Source organism: Hakea prostrata, chromosome 4 (genome assembly GCF_041222555.1).
Source record: "Hakea prostrata isolate BN-2017 chromosome 4, UWA_Hpros_2, whole genome shotgun sequence".
Classification (NCBI taxonomy): Eukaryota; Viridiplantae; Streptophyta; class Magnoliopsida; order Proteales; family Proteaceae; genus Hakea; species Hakea prostrata.
Genome location: NC_142603.1, coordinates 7,376,167 through 7,396,725, shown reverse-complemented (window position 1 = coordinate 7,396,725; position 20,559 = coordinate 7,376,167). Strand labels below are relative to the sequence as shown.

The following is a 20,559-nucleotide window of genomic DNA, read 5'->3' as shown; positions in this document are numbered from 1 at the left end:
TCCCATGCCTTCTTAAATCTCATCCAACCTGTTATTTAACATTTTAGATTGGTGGTTTAAGTTTAGGGCCTGTTTGGTTACGTGAATCCAGAGATTTGAAATCTTTGGATTCACAAATGGGAGATTTTTACCTGTTTGGTTGTGTGAATCTCTAGATTCATGAAATCTAGAGATTCACATTTTTACACTAAAAACGTGAATCTGTAGATTTATGGGTATAAGGTGAAATCCAGAGATTTCACCCATACTATCAAAGCGTTAAAAATTTGAACCATAATTCAATAAATATTTTTTTAAGATAAATCTAGAAATTTCATTCCAAAAATTCAAACTAACCAAACAGTTAATTTTACAAACCATGACTCTAGAGATTTGAAGTCTGTAGATTTGAAATCTCTAAAATTTTGAAATCTACAGACTCAAGTAACCAAACAGGCCCTTAGGGAATGCGGCCTGCACTGCAACCTCCCACCCAGCCAAGCCCCAAAATTTAGATTTCCGGAGTTTTCAACTGAAAGTCTCGATTCCAAGGTCAGCACTTCCCTAGTGCTGGCCAGCAGCACATCGCTGTAATCAATCAACAGAGTCACCTGATTGACACTCATAAATATCCTCTTTCACAACTTGAAGCAAAAACCAAAATCATTTCAGAACCAAGACTGCAAGAGAGACGCTGTATATAATAACAGCTCTGTGTCTGGGGGATGAGAAGCATCTCCATTCTTAAGAGGCATGGAAGCTGGAAGCCTACACTTCCCCAGGAGATTCGAAATCGAAAGGTAGAGAAGGAAGTGTATAATAGGAAAAGAGGAAAAAGAAAGGATTTAGATTAAAAAACGTTTTCATATCGTATTAATTTCAGCCATGAGACTTTAAACTGTGTTTGTGTGTAGCACATCAGTAAAAAAATGAAATGAAATGTAAAAGATGACAACTATGTGCAAAGTACAGAAGATTACAGGTCCAAATACACCTAAACGATGGTAGGAAAGACCGGGGGAGGGGGGGAAGAAATCATGTAAAAAAAAAAAACTGTCCTTTGTTATACACCGAACCTAGTATAAGAAGTCACTTTACAACATCAACCTACCATGGCAACCCTTCAGAAGAAGGTAAAAATCAAGTTAGAGAGAGGGGAGTAACGAAGGAGAAGAAAACAATGCTTCGACCTGCATGACTCTGTTGGCGTAGCAACAGCAGGAGGACACATAGTTCCCAACAAAAGTCACAAAACTCAGTGTGAGTGGCAACAGCAGAGGAAGGACACAGTTCCCTATCAAAGACTGAGAATGCTGACAACAGCGCCAACTGCAATGGATCAATACAAGGAACACCCTTCCTTTTCACTCTGGTGTCCTCAGCCCTTCTATTCAGCCTTGCTCACCGTTCGACTTGTACAGAAAATGGAGAAAACCCAAAATAAAAAACAGCTCCTTCAAATCATTGGGTGGAACGGAAACCAAGCCTAAAAAAGATTCTGAACCCCTCAACAGAACTTGCCGCAGCTTTATATCTTGGACGTGTCTACCTCCATGTAAATCAGACCTTGATGGACTCATATTTTTCACCCATTGCACCACCTTTCTGTTTCTGGAACTGAATGTAGCGCAATGTGCTGGCCATAAATGCTTCTGCAGATGGATCTGGTGTCACTGTATCACCTTGCATCTCTGTTCTGATTAATTCAATCAGGCCCTGAATTGCTTCACCCGTGATCTGAGGGTTCCCTTTCTCAAAGAAATAAAGATACCTGGAATTAGATCAGAGAAGATTTGTCAGACCCTTCAGCACCAAACACAAAGGAGCTAACAAAGAACAAAAGTTTCAGTTCTGGTTGAATCTACTTGTTTAGTATTTCAATGTAGAGTGTGGCTAATCCACTGCTACCCCTTGTCACGTTGGCCATCTGTTGGGCAGCATTTGCAATCCTTAATGCACGCTTCAGGCACAGCAGGACCCTGGTGAAAAGAGAGAAAATGAATTGGCATGATTTATTTCCTAATTGCAAACATATGAGAAACTACAAGCACCAGGTAAATCCTATGGCCTACATTGATTACATACAAAATAAAGCCAGAATGAGAAGTTTCCAACAAAATGGCTTCAAAGTGGTGTCATGCAAGGTCAAGTAGTCGGACCTACATACCCAAGACACATATCATACACTATAGCTCAATTTGGTGTTTTAGCCAACTACTAGAAAGGAAATCACAAAAACATGCAACCATACCCAGTCTTCCCTTACAACCCCACACCCCCAACCCCAAAAAAAAAAATCCAACCCAAAAGACAAAAATGAAAACATAAAAAATAAAGAAGAAAATTACGGAGAAGGTTGACTGGTCAAATTATTTTTATTTTTAAATGTATTTTTCCCCTCTTAGGAAAACAGAAAAACAGCTTGCCAAGAATCACAATTTGATCAAACAATATTTATATTTAAATACTAAAGGAATTATGTTTTGGCTAAACCTTATTTGATGTGCACAACTGCTATCATGATAGCACTCAATAAAATTATTTTTGCATATCAAAACAAATTAATATTTCACCCCACTTCTCGTTTTTAGCAATGTTTTGATCATATTAAGATTTGTGAAACTTTTAGATTTGAGAGAACTCCCGCATAAGAATGTTGAGAATTTCACCTACCACCAAAAATCTAGTTTCTGTTTTTAAACTGGTGGCTGACTTTTTATCCTCTCAGAGTCTTATTTATAACTATTTTTATTAGATTCAAATAGAGTTATTTGCTTATCCATGACAATGTTAAATAAAAATGGTTAGGGGTAGTAGTGGAATTTCCCTGAAATGAAGGGCTGTCCAGGAATTCCAGCAAAGAGGAAGGTTATTCTAGAGTATAAAGGATGTTTCTACAACTCTAAGCCCTGCTGTAATGCTTGCTAAAATCTAAATTTTAACTAAAATTCAAAAAACTAGGGGTTTTTTTCTTCTTTGGGGGTGGGTTCAGTTAGGGAGGGAGAGAGGCTAAACTTGCTATCCTGAATGTTCAGACCTGTTTTAATGATTCTGGAACTTAGGAAAGGTCTGAGTCGCAGTGGTTTTAGGTTTTCAGAAGTCTAAAAAAAGTTGCAGAAAATTCAGAGGAAGAAGATGAAGTGCAGGAAATTCTTAAGGCTAGGGATATAGGGTTTAATTGGGGGAATATCAGTAGGACTGATCTCTAAGGGGTGGTGCGATCCTAAGGGAAGCAAAAAAGGGGATTAAGGGGCTGGGGTTCTAAGGCTGCCAAGGGGTAGAAGAAAGGGTGGGGGAGTCATGGGTTTAGGGGAAAGGTGGGGAAGGGGCAGGGAGCTGTTGCAGGAAGTAGGGGAGGGGAATAAGGGTGCTGTTGGGGGTGGGGAAGGGGCTGAGAGGGTCTGCGCTGCAAGGGGGTGGGGCTGCTGGACTTGCTTGTGTACTGTTGTATCTCTTGGAGGCTGCTTGATTGCTTGAAGATTGCTGGAATGAAAAAGAAGGCTGAAATCGATGGTAGATTGCTCTATGAACAAAACTTTTACTCAACCATGTTCCCCTCAACTAGGAACCATGATCCTCAAACTTATCAACTTCATTCAATAATCAAAACTGAGCTTACAAAAATATAATAGGCTTATATATAGCCTACTCAGAGACTCTAACACTAAGTGGGAATCTTTAACAGACAAGGATCCACCACCTGACCTGGACTCTTGATTTGGGATCTAAATAACTGAAGACACATGCTGAAATAAGACTTTGAGTTGAGTTAAATAAGCACATGCGTGAAATTTTTTTAATTAAAGCTCTAAGGCACATGTGCCAAATTTAAGATAACCCAGGACTCAACAACTGATTCAAGACAAACTCTAATCCTAAAGCCAATTCAAACACAACTCAATTTAAGAAATTAAACTCAAATAAAACTTTAGAAATAAATCTGGAAATAATTCCAGCACTGAGAAGAGGGCTAAAATGCCCTGAATACCCATACTAAAGGGTTCTGTCAGCTCAAGGGGGTCCCACTGAAGGGGGGGGGGGCTCTGTGTTCACATCAGTAAATGAAAAAAAAAACATTTACTAAATGATATTGAGCATAAACAAGCCCCAATAACACGACGGTGTTCAGAACCACCAAGGCTGCACCTGCACATCACCTAGGCCCCCAAAAAATTCACCTCGTCCCCTAGGCTGCTCCTTGACGACTATGATTATCAGCATGTAAAAAACTTGGAGTAGTAGGATAATAAATCTGTTCAGGTCAGCTCCATTTGTGAATATAAAGACGGGGCTATTTTCGTTCTTCTCTACACTTTTAGTGCCAACAAGGACATCTTAGCTTTACAAGAAATGCTATATTAAAACGGACACTCCAACCATCAACCCGAAAATAAACTGGCATAACCTAAACTGTCATTATAGTTCAACCATGAATCATAAAGTACACATGTTGACATTTTTACATTTTCTCTCTTTTGCGAAGAGGTGTTAGGGAGGCGGATGATATTGTTTTGATTGATGAAACCCAAGTGGGGATTAATACCAAATTAGAATCATGGAGAGTAGCTTTGGAATCAAAAGGCTTTAAACTTAGTAGATCGAAGATAGAATATCTAGTTTGTAACTTTAGTCATGATCGGGCAGATGATGAAGTGGTGATACTTGACGATAAAGAGATTCCTCAGAGTGATTGTTTTAGGTACCTAGGTTCAATCATAAGTAAAAGAGGTGATTTAGAAGATGAGGTTTCCCAAAGAATTAAAATAGGGTGGATGAAGTGGAGAGGTGCATCCGGGGTCTTATGTGATCGGCGTATTCCATTAAAGCTTAAAGGAAAATTTTATAGGACTATTGTCCGACCAGCTATGATGTACGGTGCAGAGTGTTGGGCTGTTAAGAAGAATCATATAGATAAACTCAGTGTAGTAGAAATGAGGATGCTAAGATGGATGAGTGGCAAAACTAGGATGGATAAGATAAGAAACGATCATATTAGAGTTGGTCTGGGAGTTGCTCCTATAAGTGATAAGCTTAGAGAAAGTCGTTTGAGGTGGCACGGCCACGTTCAACGGAGACCTATAAATGCTCCTGTTCGGAGAAGTGATATAATCCATATTGAAGGAACTAGAAGAGCTAGGGGTAGACCTAAGATAACCTTAGGAGAAGTGGTGAGAAAGGATATGTATAGCTTAGGCCTTGTATCTAGCATGGCCTTGAACAGAACCGATTGGAGGGCAAGAATCCATGTAGCCGACCCCATTTAGTTGGGAAAAGGCTTATTGTTGTTGTTGTTGTTGTTGTTAGGGAGGCGTCCGGACACCCACGTATTAGATACTTAAGTCTGTTAAACTTCGCTAAGTCTGTTACAAAACTTTGGCAGTCAATTTCGAAAATTCCATCCTAATCCGTGCATGTTTTCCCTTACTCTTATAAGATCGTTTCAGGCGTGCCCCAGCTCTTTTAGCTACATCAATCTGAACCAATTCTTGAAACCTTCCCCCCCCCTCCCAAAAAAAAAAAATCTGAAATGAATCACCCCTCTAATAGAATATTCAAAAGGCCTCCATTTGCACATGTCCATGCCACCTCAAATCACTTTCTTGTAACTTAACATATATTGTAGCTACTTCTAAATTCACTCTATTTTGTTCATTCATTATTTTATCTTTTAATCGAACACTGATCTCAATGACCTCCTTCCAGCTACACTAAGTGTAATGAAACTAAGTGCAAAAAGAGATGCAGCAAAAGGAAAGCAAATTTACCTACAAAGGAATTGGCCAGGAAATTAATTATTATCACAATAGAAAATAGAAAAGAGAAAATTTCTAGGACACCCCAAGATAATTGGCTCCCCAACCCCCCCCCCCAAAAAAAAGTCTCTTAATTTGCACAATAGTATACCCTGTTAACAAACTCCATTAAGTCATGGTCAGATAATTCCATAACTCCTATATTGCCATTAATCTCTTGTGACTTTACAATGTTGCCCATAGTAAAACAGAATCCTAAGTTTCACCTTCTTTCTTCCTCTATGAGTTCCTTCCTCTTCCTCCTTCGTTATTTTATATTATAAAAGATATAGAACAATACAACCAATCAACGTTTAAAGTATCGGTATCGAGTATCGTATCGGTCAGGTAATTTTAAGAGACGTATCGTCCTGTATCAAGTATTGTATCGCTCTATCTAATGTATTTTAGTGTAATTCAACGGAGAGACGTATCGAGATGTATCGTATCGGTTGGGTCAAATATGGATACGTATCGACTAGTATCGTATGGTATCGTGGGATACTTTAAACCTTGCAACCAATGGCATATTCATTATTTCCTCTAGCTAATTAAGGGTTCCAACAAAAAAGGGGGTGATGGCCAATTTGGCATACTTTTGGGGTGTCTATGCTTTTTGCCAATTATCTTGGGGTGTCCCTGAAATTTTCCCTAAAAAACATAGATCTAATTAACTTTATTGGCTACATTCAATCATATAGTACTGGGCAAGATCATTTGAGCCATGAGCAAGCTGGTGAAGGTACTGTTTGTTAGTGCACCTTACCCCAGAAAACCGTTTACAAATATAAACCAAAGCCATGAAAGAACATAGTGGTACAGGTGTATAAATGCATGTGTCAAGTGTATAGAAATGCACCTTTCTCCATCTTTCACACCATCATGTTCGTCGACCCAGAAGAGATGAGAACATGCATAAACTGCTTTGCACTGATCAGGTTTCTTTAAAAGTTTGGCTGAATACTGATCAATTAAAAGAAATATGCCATTAGGGTTACAGCATTAATCGGCTAAAATGGTTCAATAATTAGATATGATAGAACTATTACCCCTGTAGCTTTATGTGTGAGTGTATCCCTGTTCTCCACACCAAAAACATTCATCCTCTGAAGAGTCCCTATTATTAGGTGAATAGCAGTTACCTGAGCTCTTGAATCCTACAACAATTTAGACAGCCTCATGAGCGAGCCACAATAATTATCGTGCAAGTGTGCAACTCGATAAGTAATCTTATGAAACAACAAATTTCCCCTAAAAGAACAACTAAAACAGATACAAGCACACACAACAGCAAAAATGCTCCAGATCAATTACCGAAACTTCTTCTTCATACAAAATAAATGCTTGGGTGAAAAACTCATATGCAATGGGTTCAAGATCACAATCATTGGCAGCCTGCATCCAGAAATGAAAAGCCCACAAAAGTTAGCACTCTGAAAATATACTGTATGGTACTGTTCTCCTGAACTCTGAAAACATAATGCATGCTTAACCAAAAAAAAAAGATGCAGGTGCGTCAAAATCTTGTAAGAATCACATTTAGACATACCTCAGCACACTGTAAGTACAATCTCAGGGAAAGCTCAGGTGCTGGAACAGATAACAAAGCCTCAATAGTCTGAAACAAGATTTGATGATTTTCAGTAAACCGATTAAATCATTAAAGATAGACAACTGGACAGCACATTCAACTGCTAAACTGATACAAACAACAGATGAGACATTTGCTTTTCATGCACAGAATACGCCCACAAAGTAAAGAAAAAAGGAAGATGAGGAACCATAGAAATGTGCTCTAGTTTTTTATTATATATTTTCCATCTCAAACCCTAGAAAAACGAAAGGCCTTGCAAGAAACTTTGGACCATCACGAGATCAAGCAAAGTTAAATACTCGAATGCTCAACAAATTTGGTTCACGACATAATGAATGTCGTAAGCATCTTAAGTAGAAGTACCTGATGCAAAAGCTGAAAAATTTTCTTAGGCGTTGCAGGTTCATCTTCTCCAGCTACCTCACCCTCCTGACCTTGCAATCTTCTGACCAACTGCAAAGAAGAGACACATCAAATGATATTGCAAATTTCTTGAAGAAAGAAAATAACAACTGATCCTGGTAAGTAAGAGCATAATGAGCTTTTAGGACTTCAATTTTCAGGACGCCATAGCGACACCCAATACTGAGAAAACCTTAAAATACAAATTAATGATTTTCCTAAAACAACATAGAGGTTCAAGTGCCCTCTCAGATGCAGTTGCATCCAGTAGGGATAGTTTGGGTGTTTATATTGTAATTTCAAAGTTATAAGTAGACGCTAGTTTAGATACCATAAGACAAATTGTCCAAGTTAAATTTAAATGCTATTTTCAGTTTTAGAGTTTACTTTCTCTTTTATGTGGATCTAATCAACAATTAAGGGAATTGATTTTTGCATCTCACAATTGCAGTGTTGAATGGGCATGCTCCTTCCGTTTTCTGATTTCTTATTTCCCTAGTGCCCCCCCCCGGCTCTACCAAGTACGATTTATTTCCTTCTTTATTATTCTTCTCTGCTCATAATCAAATATGTTCTTTTATTTCCTCCCTGCTGTGATTGAACTAGCCGAACTGTGACAGATTTATTTAATCTCTCTTCCCCTCTTCTGCCCTCCTTCATATTGTGGGCATAGTTTACTTTCGCAAAGCTGACCCTAACCTGAAGTCTTGGTAAAGAAGACTCTCCATTAAAGACTTGTCCCTCTCCCTCCATTCCTCCCCCTGAACTGTGAGAAATTTGGTTTGATCTCTCTTACCCTTCTTCTGTTTTCCTTCATATTGTGGGCATAGTTTACTTTCCCATACCAGACCCCTAACCTGAAGTCTTGGCACAGAAGACCCCATTCATGCTTGAAGACAAGCATTTAAAATGATTAATTTTCCTGCTCCCCACCCCACCCCAAACGTGGGTGTTGGGAGAATGGGTAACATAACAGACTCTTCCATATGTTTAGAAATAATAAAGGGCATACATTACTAGACATACCGAGAGCCTCCATCCTACTTAAAATTGACTACATCTTGAATGCAATATCCACAATAACAGTGTTTACAAGATACACGGACATGCACATGTGCACACAAGTGAAAAGAATACAAGCACTACAGACTGACTTCACTCTCAGACAAGAATTCATCAGTTTTTTTTAACTACCTCATTTCTCAATCCAATTAGGAAAAGATTACTGTTTCTCTCCCAAATGATGATTTTCAGTTACAGTTCTGTAACCCCTTCTCAGTTTTCTGTACTTGCAAAATTTGTCATGATACAAGCATACAGAAAAAAGATCTACATATATTGGCTCAAAATTATGAAACATACAACCATTAAAATATGTATGAGGACACATTTAGAAATCTAAAAAGATCTACCATTGAATCCTTCAAAAGAAACTTTTTATATAAGTTTAAACAGAAACAACTCCATAAACAAAAATTAAATGGGAAAATGTCCTTCAATAGTTGACTATCTAACAACAGTACCAAACATAGGTTCACTAACTAGCCTACACCAAAACTGACAAATTAGATGAGAATTCGTAACCACTGAAGCATTATCAAAAAATGGGGCAAAAATTAACTACACTCAAGAAGTCATCAAAAGCATTAGTTCTTTGTGCAGCTTACTAGGAAACAAAAATAAACACTGATTAGGCTCATAAATTACCCATCAAGGGGAAGTGATGAATACAATATACTAGAAGCATATTGAGACTCCAGAATTGAGGGAAAGCATGTTAATTTACTCTAGCTGGCTCATTCTATATTGGCTTTTGTATTTCCGCATCTAATGATTATGACTGATGGAATACCATGCAGGAAAAAAACAAAATAAGTATGGCACTTCCCATGTGATACTGCTTTATTTTTCATCTTTCAGCGGCACATAATAATTTTGCTCCATTTAACTCCAACAAATTTCAAACCATCAAAATATTTTTGACAGTAAGAGTAACATTTGGCCAAAGTGGAAGCAGAAGAACCAAACCTTAAGGGCAGAAAAAATTAGAGCAGGAACAGTGAAAGGCAATCGTTTTGGTCCTCCAGCCATAATATGCTTCCTCACGGTACATATAATCTGGAATTCAACAGACATTATTGTTAAAACTATCATTAACGAGTAATGACAGAAGTTTCCGGTCAACAGAATAAGGAGAGGAACATCAAGAATTAAGCAACAGTAAAACATAGATAAAAGAACTTTCAGTGCATCTACAACCTTTAACATCTCCTCAGGATCATCATTATAGAGCATGGGAATAAGACGAGCCACAGAACTTTGCTCCTCATTGAAATCCTCTTCATCAACCTATAGCAAGAACGAGAAGCAATACATAGAATGTTATTCAACATCTTATAAGCCACTGGGAGATTACAAGGTTTAGTTTAGAAGGAAATAGTAGGAAAAATAACTAGAACTAACACTAATCAACAAGGAAAACATCAGCCAAAACTGAAAGAACATGCGAAAATTAAATGCAGATCTCTATATCATCTATAATGACACATGGACACTGTGATTAGAACTCTATATATGCACCTCTTCGACAGGAGAGCCATCCAAATCCTTTATAAGCCCCTTTATTAAATCAAACAATGCCTCAACCTATAAGAACCACAGATCTGATGTTAAAAAGAGGCATTTTTTATTTCTTAAATTTTTTTCCCAGAGGGGAGGGGGAACATAACAGCAAATAGAAGCACACCTTATCTGACGTTGAAATACAAGTTTTATTTTTCATAATGCTTTGAATAATAACCACTGCCATGACTTTGTTTGTAGCATTGTCAAGGTGATCCATCACTCGAGGATAATTTGAAAGCTTCAAGGCAGTCACGATATCATTGTATTTCTCCAAAGGAGCACTAAGAAGTGCAACAACTTGCTTTGTTGCTTTGCTATCTTCAAGTCTTGGTTTTCCAGACAGTTTCTTAACGCAAGCTCCCTGCAGGAAAATAACCGAGAGAATCTTCGTTATTGTGTAAATGGTAAACTGATCCATTCCAAACTATGAAAGTTCATGGATTAACTTCAGAGCCCACAGATAGTCACTCCCATTGATCTTGAGGGTACAGGATTGCCAATTCTACTATAATATTGTAAATGCAAGTTAAAGAGGGACCATACCAGCACTTGATCCACATAATCAAGTCGATCCGGATGGACACGAAGAGTAAATGTCAAAAGTGATGCATACAAAGTTATAGCTCCAACAATAGGCATATCAGCCTGTGCTTCTATTACCTACAATAGAAATACAGTCAGCTGAAGTTCAAAAATGATCATTAAAAACTCATGGTTACATGCAAGAGAATGAAGGAGAAAGGAAGGACAAACCCAAAAGAATAGAAAACAAACGGTTAGCATCTTTGAGTGACATCATGTTAAACAATATGCCCATTAAATGTACATGATATAAAAGCATTCACTTGTACTGAGTAAAAATATCTCGCAGTCAATGAGCTACAATAGTGATGGGAGGGTGAGCAGACTAACAACTATCAGAACTAGGAGAAATAAATGAGCCTACGACAACAACACTAAGAACTGTTTCAAAAAAGACTAAGATTCCAGTGTTTGAAATGAGAACCATGGAGAGAAACAAATGCATAGTGAACACAATAAGATTATGCCCAAACTCATGAAGCAATTCAGGTCATAAACGATTGCAAGATCAGTAAGTTACTTCAACTCGAAGAGTAGTTTTAGACTTTTAGGACAACATTAATTTCAAACCATTTATGGATCCAGTTCAGAAGTTGAACCATCTATACAGTAATATTATGAATAGATATTAGTTGTAACTTCTAATACACGTCACAATGTCTAGTAACAGTCCAGAAATATTAAGCATGTTGTGCTTGAGGGGTGGGGCTTGGCACAATGGTCAATGGAACACAGTTGTAGCATGAGGTCAAGGCCTGGAAACAGCCTCTCAGCAAAAACTGATGGGGAAATGCTGCATGGGCAAACTGCCTCCTTCCCCCCCCCCAAAAAAAAAAAAAAAAAAAAAAAGAAGAAGAAGAAGAAAATGACTCTGCTTGTGTGGAAGCCTTTTCACCATGTTCGCTCTTTGTTTTTTGGGTGCCTGTGACTTGTGAATTCAAGTCCCAATGGTGGGTAATGATATGATATTTGAATATAAAGCAACAACAAGTTTGATTGTTTCCAGTCAGATTTGAATGGTTCCACTGACCAATCCCCATTGCAATCATAATTATCAAGGTGTCGCCTAGGCTTGAGGCAGAAACCTAAGGTCAACGCAGTAAGATGCTTTTTAGGATTCAATAAGGGCCACCATCTATAACACCTAGGATCCAAGACATCTTAGCAATGGCCGAGGAAGTCACTTCACTTACCTAGAAGGGAATTGTGGTGCCCGGTCAGATGTGTTGGTTGATTGGCACATGGAAATGCGAGTATCCGCTTGGGCTAATCAATCGTTCTTACAGGCTGCATGGGTGCATTATATTTATACATTTGCATTTATTCCATTTCTTTACTTGTCATTGCCAGGTGAAGCTGGAACCCCTACACTGCACCACATGGGATCAAGCCCATATAAGTTCCTAGCTCTAGTCATGAAACTATATCACAGTCATGGTGAGTATCACATCCAAACAATTCCTTCCAAATATGCATATTGCTCTTACCTTGCAGCACAACTATCTAACCATCCTAGCTGAACCTCATACCATTCCAGACTATTTGGCAATCATCAAAAAGCTTATGTAGCTTAGCTTCAATTGACAACAATCCCCTCAATCTATTTTTGAAGTTACTAAACAACAAGATTGCTGTATAAATTATTTTTGTATTTATAAAAATTTTCTTGCAAAATAATGTTGACAATAACAGAAATGCATGCTCCAGATATTTAAAGCTTCACAAACAAGGCGCTTAGACTTTTCAATGTTGGTCAACTTCAAACTGTATTCACTTTCTAATACAAGTCTGGTATTAGATTCAATTTTCCGAAGTGATTCTTCCTGGAGGTAGTTCTTCAACGTTTACAAGTACTTCTCACAATAAACAGACTTTCGAACTAAATGGTTCCATAACAATGAAGAAGTGATTTACAGGATTGAAAAGGGTACCCAACCCCCACCCCCCACAACACACACACACACACACGCACTCCAAACAAAAGACTTCAAAAATATCCATCCAGAAGATTGACTAATCAAGAAATACTCTTGAGAATCAATTCTGTGCCACAAGTTCTTCTGCAGAAAATTGCTCTAGAAACTGAATAACTCCAAGGAAGCATTAGCAAACACACAATCAACAATGGCTGGACTCAACTTCAGAACTTCAGTATAACCCATGAGAACTCAAATGCTAATTTCCATTCTATTAAGTAAAAAGTGTCAGGTTTCCCATCCAAGCTTCCCCAGTTCCCTAGCTTTTAAACGTATTTCAAAAAATATATATACATACATACATATATATATCCCACTCACGGCATTATAACAACATTGAATAAATTGTAGAGTTCCATTTTTGGCCCCTGTTTCATGCACACCTTTAGCACAAACATGTTAATCTTACGTTACAAACAAAAGACATTATAAAAATAAAAAAAGATAGAACTATAATAGGGGGGAGAATCTAGGTATCTGCAAATGTCACCTTTGCTATGGCATTGTTCAATTTAGCGAAAGCCTCTACCTGCAAGAACTCAGGCAATACCTGCAGGACAGACCAACAGAGAATATCTCAGAATTCTAGACATTAAAAAAATCATGTTGGATGTCCAGATGTTTGTGCATACAAATAGCTTAAGATGCACCATGTAGATAGCTCACCTCAGCACTAGAAACAGCATAATTTGATAGTCTGTCCATCAGACCTGATAACACTGTCTTGATATCAACATTTGGCTGAGAAAAAGAAAAGCAAGATGAGAAAGCAGAGGAAAAAAAATCAAGTTGCTTTAATGTCTTAAAAATATTGGTAAAAAATTCCCCAGAAATGCCAAATCTTTTGCAGTTATTTTCAACAACTAAGGTAGGTTTCCACAATTATAGCAGCCAAACATGAATTCAATTTATGTCCATCAATGGATCACATTAAATACCCAACACTTGGATTTCTAACTACTATGAAAATGTTATTCAAGTCCAGAAAGGATTTTCTTTTTAAGTGTACATATATAATTTCCTGTTCACATGAGAATCTGCTGCATGGCTAAATTATTAGAACAGAACAACTTTTTACACACTATTTATTTAATGTGACCAAATCACATCCCGGGGAAAGGTTGACATGTAACACATACAAAGGTGATGTTCAAGTGAAATATATAATTTCCCACTAATCACAAGGAGAATTGCATTGGAAATATTTTTAGTGCCAATCTGTCCCTATTCATCCAAACCAGAAGGAAAAAATAGAACTGAATTATTGTTTGGGAGATTAAAAAAATTGAATTAAAATTGAAGGAATACAATTAAATGCACATATTAACCACCTGAAGCTGGGGGCAAGCACCCAACAATGTTTCTAGAGTCTGCAAATGATATTCATCCGGAAAGACTTGAATTACACAATCCATCAAGTAATATTGAGCAAGCTCATCCTTACAATTCACAACCTGTTGCAACCAAGTCAGCAAATACCACCATGTTGAATATCCCATGCAACTTCAGTACTAGAAAGTAAGAATAGAGGGGAAGAAAAAGGAAAGAGAAAGGGGTGGGGGAGAGACAGAGAGAGAGCACTAGATGATTTAACCTGCTCCAATATTCTTGGAAGCACAGTCTCTTTGTACATATCAAGGTCAACACCCTCTATCTGACTGAGGACATGTAGATTTTTGCCAACCTAATAAGAGAATTCAGAATGCAGCCAAGTAATTCACATAAATATTAATATCCATATGTGCTTTTAGTGGATAACAACCAGTTCAGGCCATTGATATTACAAGATCACGAAGCTCACTCCTTTCCTTTTCCCGTTTCTCTTTTTCCCTAGCAGGTCCCTGCAGTCCAGAAATGTTGATTTTACTCTCAACTCAAAATCACCGAAGTGTATGAATGATTCACAAGCACTATTAACACTTGTATGACCACCAAGGACATGCAAGGTTTGTGGTCATGCATGTCCAAACATGACAGCAGGTAAGATGTTTCAACTAACCTGGTGCTGCATGCGGACCCAGAGCTTATTCATCTCTGTAAAGTTTTGAAGTACGAACTCAACAGCATCCATGACAGTGTCAGCATCACTGGAGAAGGTAATTGAAGGATTAACAAGAAGCCAACAAAAAAGATAATGTGGCTCCAACCTCATTGAACAGCGTAATAAAAACTATATAGAAGATACAAGAGAAGGAATTCATTCAACAAAATGAGCTCAGTTGTTAAAACTGATCAGCAAACCGAGAAAAACCAGCAGATTGTCTGGTTGGTAAAACTCCAGAAGGAGCAGATGATATCCCATGCCATTTCATACCTCACACAGTGCTTGGTAGATCTGATCAACAAGTTACCAGCCAAAACAATATAAATATAACTAGACCACACATGTTAAGACATTCTAATGCCCAACCAAGAATAGAGAACAAAGTACTAAAAAAAGGTAGAAAAAGAAGCAACTTTTAATTCACACAAACCAGAGCAAAATGAAAAGCCAAAAGTGTTCTTGTTTGCCCATTGACATCTAAGAATGTCCCTTGGCCTGCTACACATCTGCATGTTTCACTTGCTACTTCCATATACAACAGAGAGGCTCCCCAGACAACCCAACTTCAGATACTGAAGAAAGAAAAGACATTTCCACGTCCTGGTTTGATTGGTAATACCATAAGAAGTAACCCACCAAACCACAAAAGGAAAAAGTCTTTGAGAGAAAGAAACTTCCAAGCAGCCAAAATTATGCATACTATCTCACTATCCTCCCACAACAGAAGCTAATGAAACATATTTAATAAAAGTATATAAACACCATTTACAGTTCCCATTGCTCCTTCATCTGAAGACTCAAGTTATAAATTCCCCCCCAATCCAAGGATTTTCTGCAGAAGCACTCCCCATCATCAAAACAAAATTTGTGAAATTTTCATAAAAGCTTATATAGGTGCCAGTCATCACTTCACTTGAAGATTCCATTCAAAACTTATCCATGACAATTTGGCCCTTTGTTCACCCCCATCCTAGGTAGAATTTAAAAGTTGATAGTTCTTGAATCTTGAAGAGCCATCTCAAGTTCATGAAAAATTCCTCGAGACATAACCATAACCATAACATGGGCTGATGCAGACCCCTTTAAAGAGAAAGGTTCGAAAATTTTCAGTTCCAGAGTTCAAGTAATCAAGTTTGGTGAGGGTTAAGGAAAATCACTCTGGAAATGGTCTCAGTCAGACACATTCATAGAAGCACAATCAGAGACACAGTATAGTTATTCTATATGCACCTTTCCTTAAAAATGATACCATATTTTTGCCATGGATGAACTAAAAGATATAACAAAAGAAAATTAAATGCTAAAATATTGTGTAGACAGAACAATGCAGAAACGAATGCTACCCACTTCTGAAGAGGGTTTTACTGGTCCAAAAAGGAAGAAGCAATATCCTTACCCCTCGTACTCAGAGCCTATATCAGGCAACTTATCCCTACTGACTTGAGAAAGGTAACTCCTGAGAAAAAGGCCACGTACAGGATGTTGAACACCACGACACATTTCCACAAGGTCCTTAAGAATATCCTTGGCAGGAGCCTCCTTTGATTTGATGTATACAGACCCTACCGTGCACAGGAGATACCTGAAACAATAGGGAGGTTACATGTCATCAAAGAAGAAATACAAAAGGAAAATGGGGAAGAGGCTAAGGGAAGCTTTCCATATGCTACCACCAAGGCATAATTAGCAAGGGAACTAAAAAAACAAGTACAACCTGAAGTGCAAAGAGAAAAGTCTAAACTGGGAAGGGACTTCTGTAACAGGGAAAAAAAAGTTACTTTATATACAAGAAACATTTTTCATAGGCTGCAGTATCCAAACTGAAGTTTGAACTTGTTAAAAATGATGTGGAACATAATGTGTAATTGGAAGTATCAACAATCTTTCATGTAAGAGTACCCTCAATGACTTGGAATGATGATAGGTTTTTAAGTTACGGGCAGTAATGTAGGGACAAGGGGAAAGCTATCACACAAGCACACACTCTCACAGAAACTTCAGATTCAATTCAATTCACTGTATATAAGGCTGGGATACAAGTATGAATTTAAAGGAGAAAATAACACAAATCCTAGTTGGACAATTGTACTGGAAATTAATTGCAACTCAAATTAAAATCAATCTCAATCCTACAAAGGTAACTCAAAACAAATAAAATACCGAAATAAAAAACATTATATAAATAAAATCAATTCCAATCCTTGTTGGACCAAAAACCATTGGACCAGTTCTTTTTGGGTCGGGTCATTAAACCCTGGCACGTCAGTCCAACCAGCCAAGTGATTGCACAAATTGCAATCCCCCCCCTCTTAAAACAAAAAGAATAATTAAATAAATAAATAAAAAGAAGCTTCACTACAAATCAATATACGATGAGGAGATGGCAGCATTGGAGATGGATGTTTTTTCTTGTCTAGCATGCTTAAAGGCCTTAGTCTGGAGAAAAGTAAGGGAGGTTAGACAATGCTGTGGATTCCCCTAGAGATGTGGGAGTGCATCCCTTCATCATCTTCATTCCCCCTAGATGATAGTCAGACACAGGGCGGGCCATCTTTTGTGGATAGCATCTTTCCATTACCCAGCACCCTCAACAAACATATCAGCCAGATACCAAGCAACGACCCACATACGATCATCTTCCCGGTTCAATGATCATATCATATGTTGGGTTACTTAAAGTATGTTGATGATGAGACAAATCCAGTTGTCGTGGACTTTTAAGCATTTCTTCAAACATAGCATTACATAGCCTTTACTTGTTATAGAGTCGGAGAAACAGTTACATATGCAGTCAACAATCCTCATCATCTACCAAGCATTCTGAGAACTCTAAGTGGTACTCGCCAGATATTGTGGAGGAACAACTTCATAAGGATCTTTGAGTTTCACTTGGTGGTACAACTAGTACTACAGACTTTATTTTTGTAACATTGAATGGTTTTTCTTAATCCGTAACACATATTCTAGTTTTTCTAATTGCTCCTCATGTGTTTAAGTACCAAGTTCTGCATTACATAATATTTGAGATCACAGACAACAAGGTATATTGTAAACTAGCAGTTGTGTGTTTTTCAATAACCTAAAGGATGCATTATGGTTTGAAATGCTTAAGTTAAGAGTTTTCCTGAAGGTTCAGACAAAAACCTGGCCACACAACACTACTGAAAGGTCCTATTAAATCCAGCAATCGCAACCTAGGTTGAATGGAAATAGAAATCTCAAATCTTGGTGTGAAGGAAGTTCCTAGGGCCAAGGGTGCCAAAGTTGTTTGATCAATATGAACGTCAATATTACTAAGTTTGGGGAGGGGACACAAAAGGGGGACATGTGAATGGGATCTACTTAGTTTCAAAAAAATGTTTGGTAGAACAAGCTTGCTCAGCCTTCTCTACAATTGCAAGAACAGTCACTATTACCTCAAAAAAAATATTTTCTTGGTCAAAGACAATCTTAAAAAATTAAGGCGATGGTACTTCACAACTGAGCTGGGGACACATCTGAAGAGTAGCTATCTTGCAAATAATATAAAAAATAAATCATTCAAAAACATATGAAATTAATTGGAAGAACGTTATCCTATGAATGAATACTATTAAAGGTCTTCATACAAAAAACAGGATACCACTAAGTCGTCAAAAGAGCCTCACAACAGCCTTGAAAAAAGTGATCCTCTCTAGAATGGGTTGTGGTTTAGTGCCTGCGCATTTAGGTCGTGCGTCAATGTAGCACATTTAATGCACATCATTGTGCTGCCTATGGTCAAGATTGAAATCTCGACAATCTCAACCCGTTTCGCACAAGTGGGTTTTCACCTTTTTGCAAAACAGAGATTTCGATCTCGACCGTAGGCTCCAGGTGCTGCGCATTAATTACGCAGCACCCAAGCAGGACGCCTCTAGAATAATCTGTTTGTGCAGGAAAATGGAAATGTTGCCGACTAAACAATAAAATATACAAGTTAGAAAACCATCCTTCACCTGAATTCAAAGGAAATAAATATTCTTAGCTTAACAATGAGACTACGTGGACTTCGTGTTCACATACTTCCGAAAGCTACAATGTTTGTAGTCAATAATTGTAAAATTAGCCTTCAAAGGGACCAAGGAATGATCAATATCCTCAGGCTTTCAAATTATTAGTGTACTCATTTACGTTCTCGACAACTTTTGCAACTTGATATAATTAGGGGAAATCTCTTTAACTCTACCGAAAATGGATCGTATGAGAGCTATTAATCATTAATAGCCAAAAAAAAAAAAAGGAGGAGAAAGAAATTGGAACAGAAAGAAACAGAAGCTTTGCAAACACTAACATACGAAATTATAGAATTTGTCTAACTTACAGTCTAGGTAGTATGTTTCCAGCATGTTGTACAAGCTCGTAGAGATCAATTACAGAACAACCACGCCTTGTCTCCTCCTTTAGGAACATCTCCAATTTCCTCAACTCATCAAACGCCCGCATGTCTGATACAACGGATACACAAATTCAAACTCAAAAGAGAAAAAATTGCATTCCGTGTTCTGAAATCAATCCAAGTTAATCTAATTCAAACAAATTTGGATCTCTTGATCCAGAAATCAGAAGTTCGATCTCAGAAAACGAGAGTTTACAGAGGTCGTAGTATTTGTGCGGGGAGAGCCGGGAAGTCCGAAGTTCGGAGAGCATCTGAGCGCAATACTTGAGAGCGTCTTTGAGATTGTTCGAATCCTGATCAAATAACAAAAAGTCATGGATTTTAATGCAATTAGGGTTCAGTACAGATGCATAGCGTTAGAATTTCGTTTACCAAAGCTCGATGCATGTAGAAGGCGTTGTGTTGAAAGCCAGCGATCCCTTCCGCCAGCCATTTCTCTTCGTCTTCAACTCCGTCTGCTATCATTCTTTATTTTCCTCTCTCTCTCTCTCTCTCCTTCCTATTTTTCTTTTCTTAACAGCTCTCTTCTGCAAGTTTTTTCAGGCTTCAACTGCCTGTCAATGCTTCTCTTGGTATGTAGTTCCCAGTGGCGATCGAAGGAAAAACGAAGCTGGTTGCGAAGTTTTCAAACTGACCGTTCGGCATCCAACTTGCTGTGAAAAATAGATTCTAATCTGACGCCATGCACTTCCTGGCGTGGTCTCACGCACTTGCTCGGAGGGGAAGACTTCACCAAAAATTTTGGTGAATATTTTTCTTTTTCTCGAAGGAAAGGAAAAATGTATTTAAATTTAAAATGTCTGGAAAATGACGACCTAAATTGTCTATTGACAGTATTACCTGAAGAAAAAATAATTAAAAACTATGAAAAATTACAATCACTGCCTAAAATGTTTAATTTAATTATGTCTTTCACATAGTTAAACGTTGCAAAATGAAGTCAAATTTATGGAGCCTCACATCCAACGCAGTGTCAGGTAGAATCGCCATATCATTCCAATTCATTCCTATGCTAGAGGAGAAAGAACACAATAAAAATAATAATTAAGGGTGACAATCAGAGAATGTAACGACTTTTTTCCACTTTAAATTTGACAGATTAGTTAAAATTATTTAAAAACAAATAAAAAACATAGAGATAACAATAA

At 37.7% G+C, this 20,559-nt stretch overlaps 1 protein-coding gene across 1 annotated transcript; it reads right to left on the bottom strand.

Annotated features, from left to right (window-relative positions):
* Positions 1-748: 748 nt before the first annotated feature.
* Positions 749-20,135, bottom strand: LOC149017529 (vacuolar protein sorting-associated protein 35B-like). Its single transcript, XM_089151856.1, has 22 exons — positions 19,784-20,135; positions 19,608-19,704; positions 19,337-19,460; positions 16,391-16,576; positions 14,950-15,037; positions 14,735-14,791; positions 14,545-14,634; positions 14,282-14,404; positions 13,617-13,691; positions 13,441-13,500; positions 10,936-11,052; positions 10,514-10,753; positions 10,348-10,413; positions 10,027-10,116; positions 9,796-9,885; positions 7,729-7,818; positions 7,321-7,389; positions 7,086-7,166; positions 6,821-6,928; positions 6,631-6,734; positions 1,845-1,958; positions 749-1,750 (listed from the first exon to the last, which is right to left on the bottom strand). The coding sequence occupies exons 1-22, from the start codon at positions 19,874-19,876 to the stop codon at positions 1,540-1,542; spliced, it is 2,373 nt and encodes a 790-aa protein (XP_089007982.1). The 5' UTR covers positions 19,877-20,135; the 3' UTR covers positions 749-1,539.
* Between the last annotated feature and the right edge of the window lie 424 nt (positions 20,136-20,559).

Excerpts from the sequence above, each read along its gene's own strand:
- LOC149017529 (XM_089151856.1), bottom strand. The coding sequence starts at position 19,876 with ATGATAGCAGACGGAGTTGAAGACGAAGAGAAATGGCTGGCGGAAGGG. Across the intron at positions 14,405-14,544 it reads TTCCAAGAATATTGGAGCAG|GTTGTGAATTGTAAGGATGA; the intron begins GTTAAATCATCT and ends TGGTTGCAACAG. Across the intron at positions 9,886-10,026 it reads ATCCTGAGGAGATGTTAAAG|ATTATATGTACCGTGAGGAA; the intron begins GTTGTAGATGCA and ends GTTGAATTCCAG.